This window comes from Zalophus californianus, chromosome 7 (genome assembly GCF_009762305.2).
Source record: "Zalophus californianus isolate mZalCal1 chromosome 7, mZalCal1.pri.v2, whole genome shotgun sequence".
Taxonomy (NCBI): Eukaryota; Metazoa; Chordata; class Mammalia; order Carnivora; family Otariidae; genus Zalophus; species Zalophus californianus.
In genome coordinates this window covers 96,739,212-96,753,058 of record NC_045601.1, presented here as the reverse complement: position 1 = coordinate 96,753,058, position 13,847 = coordinate 96,739,212, and the positions used below count along the sequence as shown (strand labels likewise).

At 37.0% G+C, this 13,847-nt stretch overlaps 1 protein-coding gene across 3 annotated transcripts in view; it reads left to right on the top strand.

The window, feature by feature from the left end:
- FAM83B (family with sequence similarity 83 member B) overlaps window positions 1-13,847 on the top strand; it is an 83,329-nt gene that overhangs the window by 55,460 nt on the left and 14,022 nt on the right. For all 3 annotated transcript variants that reach the window (XM_027604190.2, XM_027604189.2, XM_027604188.2), the window contains one exon: window positions 13,001-13,165. In XM_027604190.2, the coding sequence (XP_027459991.2) occupies window positions 13,001-13,165 (165 nt within the window). The remainder of the gene's footprint in view (window positions 1-13,000; window positions 13,166-13,847) is intronic.

Below are 13,847 nucleotides of genomic sequence, written 5' to 3'. Positions count from 1 at the left end.
AACCTCATGCACCCACCACTCATTTCAGTAATGACCAACTTGTGGTCAATTTTGTTTCCTCCATATTCCCCTTTGGTGCTGAATTAAAGAAAATTACATATATTAAATCATTTCATTTCATCGGTAATTGTTTCAATTTCATTCTCTAAAAAATAAGGGCTTTTAAAAAAACATACATTACAAACCTAAAACAAATCAATGTTAAATATCCAGTCAGTATTAAAATTTCCCTATTTGTGACAAAAATGTCTGATAGCTATTGAACATTGCTGGAAAATTTCTCAAAAACTTGCTTAAAAATCAACGACAAATTCACATTTTTTTATCCCAATTGGTCTCTCCTTTACACCACAAACTCTCTTGATTTCCCCCTAACTTTTTACTGTATCTGTGAGAGCAGATCTTTTTCATTCCCCGTGCAAGCCCACAGTCAGCTCTTACCGACCACACCCCCAGAGGAACACTTTAACTCTAACCATGAATGGTATTTCTTTCAGTTACCACCCGTTCTCCTCTTCTCGTTCTCCTGTGGTCTTAGCACTTTTGTGTAACCTAATTCGAAGACAAACTCCTCTTCTTCTGCTCACCCCATCCCATTCTAACACCACTGAGATCTTATGCCATCAACCTAATTACCTCTTTCCCATTTTATTCTTTTGGTGTCCACCTAACTTTTCCTGTATGCCTAAAAATGCCTAAGCAGTGGTTAAAAAAAGAAGAAGACGGCTGCATGGATGGGTGGGTGGGTGGTTGGATAGATGATTGGTTGGATAAATAGATGGATAGGTAAATAGATAGAAAAATCAAAGAATACAGCTTTTTTAGCACATTGTTTATCACAGTTTTGGCTTTCCTACATACAAAAAAAGTGAAATACTACTTTTGAATTTGAAGTTTTCTTACAGTGGTGCTATAATTATCCGTTTAATTTGGGTCTCTTATCCCTAATGATCCCAGACTAGCTGCTCTGTGTTGTGTTCCTCAAGCACTTAGCCATTGAATGTTGTCAAAACACCCTTTGCAAATTTACCTCCACCCCTTTTTATTTCTGCTACCACGATCCACGTTGGGATCCTATACATTTATGCTGCATTAGGATTGAAACCCCCTAACTCCTCTACTGCTGATAGATGTTCCAATTTCTAACTCATCCCCTATATACCAACATATTAATCTTCTCAAGTATTGTTTTGATTACATCATTCTTTGACTATAAAGCTTTTAAATGTTTCCCCGTTGTGCCTTATGGCATCTGATTAGACTGGCATTCAAGGACTGCGCCCTCCAATCTGGGCCAAATTGACCATTCTGGTCTTTCTAATCTTATGGTTAGCTCCTCCTCAGCAGATGTCCATGTCTCAGCAAAACTGGATCACGAGCTGTTCCCACTCTAGTGCTTCCGTGCCTCTGAGCCTCCCTTACGATTCAGCTCCTGTTACCCAAACCCTTCCTCCTCCTCAGGCACTATTCTGCAATGTTCCTAACACACCCGGATTTCCACTCTTTCTTCTCTTTCTCTTTCTGACTGCAGTGCCCTTCACTCCTTTCTTCACGACAGACACCCCTTTATATTGCAGACATTCACACATGAGGTATTTCAAGCCTATGGATGATTATGTTTTAGAATAAAAAGATCTCCCGAGTCTCAGGAAAAAAAGTTAACTTTCGTCAACTTAACAAGTTCTAAATTCTGGACCTTAGACTTAAAAGCCTCATCCATTTCTTTAAAGTAAACTTATTTTGACTATGTTTTGAACACTGATGTCTGACATCAGAATGCCATTTTATAACAAGTCAGGAAACGACAGATGTTGGTGGGGATGCGGAGAAAGGGGAACCCTCCTACACTGTTGGTGGGAATGCAAGCTGGTGCAACCACTCTGGAAAACAGTATGGAGGTTCCTCAAAAAGTTGAAAATAGAGCTACCCTATGACCCAGCAATTGCACTACGGGGTATTTACCCCAAAGATACAAATGTAGTGATCCGAAGGGGTATGCACCCCGATGTTTATAGCAGCAATGTCCACAATAGCCAAACTGTGGAAAGAGCCAAGATGTCCATTGACAGAAGAATGGATAAAGAAGAGGTGGTATATATATTCAATGGAATATTATGCAGCCATCAAAAGGAATAAGATCTTGCCATTTGCAACGACGTGGATGGAACTGGAGGGTGTTATGCTGAGCGGAATAAGTCAATCAGAGAAAGACATGTATCATATGACCTCACTGATATGAGGAATTCTTAATCTCAGGAAATAAACTGAGGGTTGCTGGAGTGGGGGTGGGGTGGGAGGGATGGGGTGGCTGGGTGATAGACATTGGGGAGGGTATGTGCTATGGTGAGCGCTGTGAATTGTGCAAGACTGTTGAATCACAGATCTGTACCTCTGAAACAATGCAATATATGTTAAGAGAAAAAATAAAAAAGATAGCAGGAGGGGAAGAATGAAAGGGGGAAATCAGAGGGAGAGATGAACCATGAGAGAAGATAGACTCTGAAAAACAAACTGAGGGTTCTAGAGGGGTAGGGGGTGGGAGGATGGGTTAGCCTGGTGATGGGTATTAAAGAGGGCACGTTCTGCATGGAGCACTGGGTGTTATGCACAAACAATGAATCATGGAACACTACATCAAAAACGAATGATGTTGTGTATGGTGATTAACATAACAATAAAAAATTTTAAAAATGCGGGAAAAATAAAGTAGAATAAGAAGTAAATACAAAATAAAATGCAGAAACAGAATGCCATTTTAACAGTGCCTGTTGTAAGGGCTCACGGTGCTGACAGACCTTAGTTAATCTAGCTGTCTCATTCTTTCCCTGTGGCAATATGATAGTAAGCCCCAGTATACTTGAAGGCCACAAAATTAGAGTAAGAGGGACTTGTTACATGAGGTTTAAAATGTGTCTGGTTCAGATGCTGTTACTAAACCAAGTCTACTTGGCCAATATTACAGAAAGGTCAAGTTCATGCCTTTGGTCACTCACTTGTCCCTCTGGACAGTACTTAAATGAACGTGGGCAGTATTTGTCTCTGTGACTCTGTTTCCACAGTTAACCAACTGCCATATTCTTCTGTTGAAGCATCTACTTTTATTTTATGTTACTGTCATTCATGTGGATTCATTTAACTATCCTCATATTGTGCAGACCTCTCTCTCTCTCTCTCTCTCTCTCTCTCTCTCTCTCTCTCTCTCTCTCTGCCAAGGGACTCTTTGTACCAGTGCTTTGATCTACTCTTCAGTGACATTTAATTCTTAGAAGGTAGTCTCATTCCCTTATTTAACAAGATCTAAGGAGACACTTCACTCAGCTAGGCTCCGGGTACTAATGGCATGCAGTTCTTAGAAGAAATTTTTCTCTTACAGTAGTTTGGTCATAATTTTATTATGGCAAGTATCACATTGATTTATAGTTCTACAAGTGAATCTCATAAAAAAAAAACAAAACTGTGTGCTCCTTGAGAACAGGCACCATGTAGCTACTGCATCCCAACAAAAATTAATTAAACACCTGATCTATTTCAGGTATACTTATCCTTGGGCGCTAGGTAACAATGTAAATATATCCAAGTTTTGTGGAGTTACAGAAAGATTTAACTAACCCAGTAATTGCAGCATACTTACTCAGAACAATTAAATATGTTTTAGTCTAAACAGAGGTTTTACTTAAAATTACAGTTTTTATGACTATAAAATGATTTTTAAAGAATTTTCCGCTCCTAATTATTTCTTTCCCAGTGGCATCCTCTTAAATTTAAAATATTTTTTAAAAAATTATTTCTTTTTAATGCCATGCTAATACTCATGATTGGTGAAAATTAAAAAAGCAAAAAAAAAAATATAATGACATACCCCTTGCCATAGTTTTACCTCTTTGGTCAGAATTTTGAATAGTTTAGTTTAAATTAATGATTTAAAATAATAATTACTCTAATAAACTCATTTTCCCCATAATGTTTTCTTTTAAACATCATCAGTGAAAATAACCAATTACACATACAATTTTAGTGCAAAATTGAAAGGTGAATAGTAAGCTGCTAAGAAATTAAGTAGAGAAATGTTTATTACTATTAATGAATGGCTGTTGGTCTCAAGTGAATCTTCTGTTCTAGTCAGGTGCCTTTTGTATCCATCCCAAGCCTTTTTCCACACCCTGGGTAAAAATTACAGCCATAATCAAATTTATCTCAATTTTTATTCTTAATTTTGATCCCAAATTTCTTAATACATTTACATGACAGCATTTTAACACTTCTTAAATATTGGTGTCAGTATGGATATTCATTCTGATATTCTTTCAACTTTACGGCATGTTTGACAATTTTGAAAATAAAAGTTAAGAATGAAGTTTAAAAAAAAGTCACATATAAATACATTTTAATTCAGTCCTAGGGAGGTACTACTACTATATATCTATATTGCTGTATACTTATATACTTCAAAGTATTAGGGTGCTATATAACATGTACTGTGTCTTTTAGAAATTGTGAATGCTTCATAGTTTCCTAGTAAAGTCTGTTATTACTTTTAAATAAATATATAAATTTAACTTTCTCCTTCTGTTTTTTTTTTTTTTTTTTTTTACAAATGTTGCCAGAATTTGACTAAAATGTGACTCTGATTTTTCCATAGCTGCAGAATAAACTAGCATTTCTAGTGCTATGATGACAGAGCACGAATCTTTATTTTAAAGAGCATCCTTTTGACACACTGAGTTGGGCTTTGCACAAAGTCAGTGGGATGGTAACTGTTGCTGGTTGAACAGAACTGGCTTCCGTGCTGCCTCCTTGCATTCAGGCTCTCCGCGTCTTTCCTGGTAGGGCTCCTGCTTTAGCAGTCTGGTGGACTGTGCTGTGATCACAGAGGCTGGGAAGTCCTGAGCTCATTTTTCCCACTGCTGACTCCTCTGTCTAGATGCTGTGACACCTCAGCTTTGGGGTCTCATGCTAGAAGACCCTTACCGGGCCAGATTTGAGGAAAAGTCACTTTAGGGGAAGTACTGAACTATGAAATCAGTGAAAGGAGTATGGCTCTTCTTTGCAGTTGCTTTCAGGCTTTTAGGCCTGCTCCCATTTCTTTCTTTCTTTCTCTTTCTTTCTTTCTTCCTTCCTTTCTTCCTTCTTCTTCCTTCCTTCCTTCCTTCCTTCCTTCTTTTCTTTTCTTTCTTTTTCTTTTTCTTTTTCTTTCTTTCTTTCTTTCTTTCTTTCTTTCTTTCTTTCTTTCTTTCTTTCTTTCTTTCTTTCTTTCTTTCTTTCTTTCTTCTTTCCTTCCTTCCTTCCTTCCTTCCTTCCTTCCTTCCTTCCTTCCTTTCTTTCTTCTTTCTTTTCTTTCTTTCTTTCTTTCTTTTTCTTTCTTTCTTTCTTTCTTTCTTTCTTTCTTTCTTTCTTTCTTTCTTTCTTTCTTTCTTTCTTTCTTTCTTTCTTTCTCTTTCTTTCTTTCTTTTTCTTTCTTCCTCTTTCTTTCTTTCTTTCTTTCTTCTTTCTTTCTCCTTTTTCTTCTTTCCTTTTTCTTCCTTTTTCTTCTCTCTCCCTCCCCGCCCTCCCTCCCTCCCTTCCTTTTCCTTTCCTTCCTTCCTTTCCTTCCTTTCCTCTTTCTGTATTAGGTTAAAAGCTATTTTAAAAAGCAAAGAGGGGCACTGGGTGGCACAGTCGGTTAAGTGTCTGACTCTTGGTTTTGGCTCAGGTCATGGTCTCAGGGTCGTGAGATCCAGCCCCACGTTGGGATCCGCGCTGAGCATGGAGCCTGCCTCAGATTCTCCCTCTTTCTCTGCCCCTCTCACTTGTGCTCTCTCTCTCTCTAAAATAAATAAGTATTTATGGGATATCTGGGTGGCTCAGTCGGTTAAGTGTCTGCCTTTGGCTCAGGTCATGGTCCCAGGGTCCTGGGATCGAGCCCCACGTTAGACTCCCTGCTCAGTGGGGAGTCTTGCTTCTCTCTCTACCTCCGCTCCCCCTGCTTGTACTCGCTCTCGCTCTCTCTCTCTCTCTGACAAATAAATAAAATCTTAAAAATCAATCTTTGAAAAAGCAAAGATCCGCCTTGCACAGAGCTGATAAAAGGCTTTGATTAAATTATAAAGATAACATAATCCATTTTTGTAGTTGTCGTAGTCCATTCGGGCTACTGTAACAAAAATATCACAGACTGAGTAGCTTGGTAGCTTAAAGAGCAAACATTTATTTCTCACAGTTCTGGAGTCCAAGATCAAGATGCTGGCAGATTCAGAGTCTGCTGGAACTCCCTTCCTGCTTTATAGACACCTGTCTTCTCGCTGTCCTGACATGGTGGAAGGTACAGGAGAGCTCTCTGGGGTCTTTTTTTATAAAGTCACTATTCCTATTCATGAGGGCTCTGTCCTCATGACCTAATTACTTCTCAAAGTCTCCATTTCCAAACACCGATCATATAGTACACTGTAAAAGATGCAGGAAATAATTTATGCAGTTTCTCTTCTGAGCTGTCAAACATACATACTAGTTCAACAAATTTATGTCACAGCCATAACAGAGCCCAAACATTCCTCCAGATGTTGGGTAATTGGGAGTAAATCAACAGTTCTTGAAACATAGAGTTTTAGAACTTGATAAAATGCAAGATGTTCTCTGGTTTATTTAATGTATAACAGAGGTCAGTGAGACTCCAAATTGTTTCAGCGGCTTCCCCAAGGTCACTTGTGATAGACCAAGCAAATGATATATTGGTAACAACTGTTAGTACAGGTGCTTAAATGTCTGCAAAAATTAAGGTCTTCATAAGGTAAAGCTGTCATACTAAACAATAGTATAGTGCACACAATATATTGTATGAAACATTTTATACAAAATGAACACTTTTCCTTAGGCTGCAGAAGGATAAGGACCAAAAGCATTTATTCATAACATCAGCCTCTCCTTTTTTCTGAAATCCACTTAGCTCATTGCTTTTGACAGATTTTATAGACTCAAAAATATATATTCCCTAAGTGATCATTTTCCTTGATTTCTATTACTCAATTCAAAGTTTTCTAGCTATGTTGAATTTTACTAAAAACATAGTTATTATAGAACTCCATTAATTTATTTTTTTTTTAAATTTGAACTCATTAGCTTTTCTTCTGTTGGAAAAAGTAAATCCTCCTGTATCTATGTAGGCAATTACCAAGGAAGTCCGAGCCCTTTCAAATGGTGCTTAGTATTTTGAAGCATAAAAGGTATAATTCAGTTTTTCAATTTTGAGGATGATAATGACAGTTCTGTGACTACAGAACATTAACCCAAGGGATACTTACATTTCATGAAGTATCTAGGTCATATAAAAGCATATTGCTAATGGCTTTCTTTCCTAATGGATTACAATGAGAAAAATAAGGTAGGGTTCAAAATTAAAATTCTGAAGATTGTGAAGCATGTTTCTAAGGTAATGCAGGTATTGAATATTAACATTGTGGTAAACATTTTCTATCAAATCTATCTTCAATTTTCAGTTCTTTTCATCTTTTCACTGGTTTCTGCCTCACTTTTTTTTTGGTATTTTAGTGCATTTATAAACATGAACATTACAATAAGAATAATGGGGCTTCATAATCTTCAGTCAGTATCACTCAGGGGAATTTAGATATTTTCAATAGGAATATTGCTATCATACTCATTTTCTCAGGACACTATTTTGACCAGATACTTATTTTTTCAGGTTTTATATTGCACTCCAAATCAAATCTAAACATGTGTCAGATTTTCAAGATCTTTCATAACCTGTATAAATCCTAAGTCTATTCCATATTCATAAGGAATGACCTTTGTGTTTAATTTGAGGTTAATTCAATAAACATTTTTAAAAATATTACTATCATCTTCATTCTGATCTTTGTCTCTTTGTCTTTGCAATGCTGGTCCTCCAGCTTGGATAGCTAAAAGTAATCTTTACTCATTATTTAAGGCTTACCCATGAAGCTCTGTTAGTCTTTTTCCTCCCGCTTTGGACCCACCCCTAATAACCATACACATATAGAGCATTTTTTTTCTTTCTCTGAATTACGATTACAGTATATTACTTAACAACTGATTATATAATCTCCTGAATGGCCTTATATGAGAAATTCATTGTCAGTATTCATATTATTTTAATTTAGTGTGACCTGCAGTGTCTGGGTCACCTTGGGAGAATTTGCTACTGTGAGTAAGCTAAGAGAAAACCAATGACCTTGAGTCAGGTTCTCTGAAACTACTAAAAGAAGTGAGGTTTCAGTCAAATCTTAAAAATGACCCAGGATATCTTTCTAAAAATGTTCTAAGTCTCATGTTGCTGATAAATGCATTTATTTGTTTAGTTTTTCAATTTACAAAGCAAGAATAAAACAGGAATTAATGAACAAGCAAAATAAGAATTTAAACGGTATATAACATAATAGTTTAATGAATACCATTTCATGTGACTGGTTTCTTTATTGACTTATAAAATCAATTGATGTACCTTTTGAAAAGCCTTATGTTAATTAGGTATATAATTTTTCTTTTATTATAGATAGTCATTGTGGTCATTTCTACAGCACAGTGTGATTTAGTTAACTACTTGGGATTGTAATACTTTCAGATCAGGTTGGCATATCTCCTTAGTAATTATTATTCCTTTCCAGGAATATAACCCACCATAAAAAAAAAAAAGTGCTACATTTTATTTTGCCTTCCTTGGCACAGCTGAAATTTTCTGTAGATGTTATATAATTTTCCACCTCATGAGGATGCAGGAAACCAGAAGTCCTGATAAGCTACCTGACTCGGTTGACATCAGATAAGCTTGTCAGAGATGTATAATCTAGTCTCTTGGATCCTGATCCACTGTATTATCTGTCATGCAAGAGAGATTGTAATTTGTTCAACATTTAGTATGCTAGAATCATCCATTGGCTGACTGACTTCAATTACTTTTTTGCAAACAGAAACCTTTATTTATCCTGGTAATGTGTTTTGTTTATTTCCAAAGTCTTAATTTATTACATGAGACTCTAGCAAATAAAAGATAAATTCTTTAGATGTGCTGATTAATTTCTTAAACAATACATGTTTTCTTATTTAAAACAAAAAATTTCTAGTTAAAAAAAAAATAGTGTCAGACTGCTCCAGACCTAAATTTTTAGAAGTTATTCTGTAAAATAAGTTTATAATACAGACATTTTCTTTTCCTTATCTCAAAGTTCTACATCATCATACCACTTGTCATTTCAGAGTTAATGCATTAATTAATAATTCTGATGTGACTTGAAGGTCTTTTCTCATATGTAGTTTTATAAAGAATATGCACAAGACATGCATGAGGTTGTTACCACTATCTTTTTCACTGTCTGGCACCTCATACCATTCATAAATAAGAAAAGGGTCATGTGAAGCTACTAGAATGATTGAAATTGTTCTTCCTAGAAAAAATCTGATTGAAGTATGTTTCATTGGTAGTTTGAAGAATGTCATCGACTTCTATAGTCTGGGTATGGTCCAGTTTTTTCTTTCAACCTGTCATTAGAGTAAATAAAAACAAGTTTACATATCATCCATGACTTTCTTCGTCTTCTAACATAGTCACAATTATGTTCATTACATTTTCCTGGTTATTGTTGCCATGTGTCTCTTCCATCCCCTCTCATTTCTTGACAGTTTTTGTTCCTTGGTCTCCATCACTCTTTCCAGTGCTACTCCCGTCTCCGCTATCCATGAAGAGATGCTTCTAAGATCAATCCCTTGCCTCCCATGATCTTGTCCTACATATACCTCAGCCATTGACTCCTGGTCATATCCTTGATAACAGCATAGCCGGTAACTGCAGACCCTCTAGAACCTAACTCAGGTATCCCCATCTGATTGTCACTTCCCTCTGGTACTTGCTAGTATCTAGTATTCCTTTATTTATTTATTTTTTAAACTTTGTGCTGTGAAAGTTTCCAAAAGTAGAAAGTAAGTACGTAGAACCCTCATGTTTTGCCAATTTTGTTTCATTGACTATCATGTGAACTAAATACAAGGCAACCTATCATTTCATCTGTAATTATATTAATATGTATATTATTATGTATATTTAAAGGGTAAGACTTTTATTATATACTGTCAAAAAGTTAAAAGTAATTTCTTAATATTTGTTTTTTAACCCTATCAAGACTTCACAAATTCATTGATTCCACTCTCATTTCACTGCCTCCCACATCGATGACTCTTTCCTCTCTTTGTCTACTTTAAATCCCATGACCAGTCACTTTAGCCACTCCACATTACCTACACCCTCAGTTCCGCTTCCTTCTCTCACTCCATTATACTCTCATGGCCATAACTACACCCGTGGTTAAGTCAAACTCTCTGCCTGCTCCATGCTGGAGCAGCTCATTAAAGCTGGAGAATAACTCACAACCACATTGACTGTTCTCATTTTAAATTTATGATCGAGTGAGTCCTTAATACAGCCCTATAATTTTACTGCATTTCTGTAGTTCATTCTGTTTCCTGCCATCCTAGATGATTCCTTAATACCCCTTTTGTCATCTTCTATCTAACACATCTCCCATAATCTAGGGTCTTCTCAGTTGAAGCCCTTGCTTCCCAGTTTATGGAAAACATTGAAGCACTCACAAGAGAACTTGCCCAGCACCACCGCCACACCTGCCTTTCCTCCAGCATCTGCACCCATGGCCTTCTGTCTTGATATTAGAGATGATCTTTTCCTGGTCTTTATTCTCTGTGCTCTCATTACTTTATTTTTACACTAGATTTGCTCTTCTATTTCCTACTCAAAGACACTGCTCCAGAAATTCTTTCCTTCCCCACCCACCTCCCACCATCTCCTACATCATTCAGTTTCACTCATTCATTAGCATACAGACATGCCGTTATTTCTGTCACCCTAAAACAACAAAAAAGTAAAACTCTGCTTGGTCCAGCTTTCCCCATGGCTACATCTTCATTTCTATGCTTCTTATTATAGCCAACTTACTTGAGAAGAGTTGCCTATTCCTGCTATTTCCGGTATCTGTCTTCCCATTGCCTCTTAAACCCCTTACAGTAAGGCTTTTGCTCTTACCACTCCACTAAAACTATCGCGTCCTTTGCTGGTAACTTCTCTTGTCCCAGGGCACAGTCCTTGGTCTCCTTCCCTTTATCCAGTCTTCCTTGGTGACTTGGACTTAACTGTCATCTCCACACGACTGACACGCAATTGATATCTCTGGCCAAGCCTTCTCTACTTAGCATTCCACTTGGCCCCTCAAACTTAACTAGCCTTTCTAATCTTCTACCTAAAATTTAGTGTCGCTGCATTCTTCCTGATCTCAGTTGATGACAACTTGGTCCTTCAGGTTGGTGAGGCTAAAAATTTTAGAGTCACCTTCTTTTCCCACTTTTCCTCTCACATCCTGGGTTCAGTCCCTTCAGAAATCTTTTGTGTCAAAGGTATCCAGCATTCGGCCATTTGTCTTCATCATTGCTGGTGACTGGGACCAGGACTAACCCTTCTCCTAGCCACCATCACTCCTGACTTAAATTGCTCCAGTAGTTCTAACTGGCTGCCTGTTTCCACCTTGATTCCCACCCTTAGAATCAACAAAGGAGCCAAAACAATCCTTTCAAACATAAATCAGATCATATTATTGCCTCAACTGAAAAACTTCTCATAGCTTACAGTCTTATGCAGGACAGAGGGCTGAAGGCTTTATGATACCTTCAAGGCGTTGTGATTTCATGTCATTTCCACTGTCGACTTGCTGTCTCTCGAATATGCCAGGCAAACTCATTATGTTGGGCCTTTGCACTGCTGGTATCCCCTGCCTGGAACACAATTTCTCAGGGTATCCATGTTGATGACTACCTCAATTCCTTTTTATGTCTTTGCTCAAAGGACACTTTCTCAAAGAGACCTACCTAGAAAGTCCCAAATCCTACCTTCTCAATTTCTGGGGGCTCATGATCCCCTTATTCTTTTCTATTTTTTCCCCAATAAGCTTCTCATCTTACAGGGGCGCCTGGGTGGCTCAGTCAGTTAAGCATCCAACTCTTGATTTCGGCTCAGGTCATGATCTCTGGGTCATGATGTTGAGCCCTGCATCACGCTCCGTGCTCAGTAAGGAATCCGTTTATCTCTCTCCCCTAGCCCCTCCCCTACTCATGCATGCAAAAAAAACCTTATAGCTTATTACCACATTTATCTATTTCTTGTATTTATTGCTTGTGGTTTCTTCCCTGACCTAAAGTATAATCTTCACCAAGGGCAGGGATTTTGTGTTCTTGTCTAGCGCATAGTAAGTGATCAGTCGAATGATTTCACCCTGCTTTCAGCATTATTTCACTCCACTGCTTCTCAGAGTCAATAATGGTTCTGTTGCCAACAGTTAACTTGGACTCTCTTCATTTTAGGGGTCTGTTCTTTAGGAAGTTTCTGTGTTTATCTTCTTAATCATTCTGCCTTTTGCTTATTCTGCTTATTTTGTCTGCTAAGCTTATTTTAGGCACATTTATTTAATTTTCTGGTCTTCAAGTCTGTACCCTTTCTCAGCTTTGGTTGCTTCCTAGCTATATTTCTATTTCTATAAGTTTTTTTTTTTTCCCTTTCCCAGTACCCCAAAACATTTATTACTAACAGCTAGTTTCAGACAGGTTGCTTTTCCCTAGAAATGTTTCCCACAAAAAATTGTAACACTGGTTTCCCCCTTCTGTCTACCCATCTCCTCCCACTACCCTACTTGCATCCATGTGACTATGATTTGGGTTCGTGTTTGCTCAGCATCCTACTGAAATGCAGATTCCCTTTGACTTAAAGCCAGTATGAAATTACTTAGTTCTGCAAATCTGTATGTAGTCATTTGTTTATTTTCAGTGTACTTTTGTATCTCCTATTTTAGGAGACTGTACACACATTGTGTATACATTTATAAGTGTTCTGTATTTGATTATTTTCTATTTTACCCTATTATTATTGAGAGCAGGCAATTTCTAAACCTTTCCCTATTGGGTATCTATAATTGTTTTACATTTTTATCTTTAATAGGTCATTGCTTTAGTGATGGATATATTTACAGATGTGGACATTTTCAAAGAAATAGTGGAGGCATCAACTCGAGGGATATCTGTATACATTCTGCTGGATGAGTCCAACTTTAATCATTTCCTAAATATGACTGAAAAACAGGGCTGTCAAGTTCAACGACTCAGGGTAAGAATTCCATGTTTGTTTGTTTTTTCTTCAAGTATTTTGTGTACCATTTTTATTTCAGTTGAATTTAAGGCAAGTTAAGCTACAGTACTCCAAAAATAAAAATATATACATATATGCATAAATATATTTAAGATGGTATAATGATTGATCACAGAAGGGTACCCTTGTACTTTTTTGGAATGTGACTGAAAACACACATCTTCATGATGGGTTTAGAAGGTGCTTTTCTTGATAACGGGGCGCTTAAGCTTCTGAGTTAACTTTGCTCAGTCATAATAAATGCTTCCGTTTCTCCATAAATACCCTTGAAGCCAGTGACTCGAGTGATTCTTTCATTCAGCAGATGTTGCTTATCACAATCATTAGGCATAGTGTTTTCAGTTACATTTGACTTCTTAAAAAGGAGCATGGATTTTAATTGTAGTTATTGTGAAATCATGCTACTATAACCTGAAAGGCTCTCTTGCAGTGGGACCCTAGGTGATTTATGAAACCGTTCTGTGTAACTGTGAAATAATGCCTCCTATTTATGTTATGTTAAAATACATATTTAAAGTGACTGTTTTTCTTGAGTATTTCTTTTTTTGGGTGATGTCTTAAAATTTGCTTTTACCATTTTTTGTTGTTGCTGTTAGGTGTTTTAAAAGATTATTTCAAGTATACTTTTTTGGTACTAAGA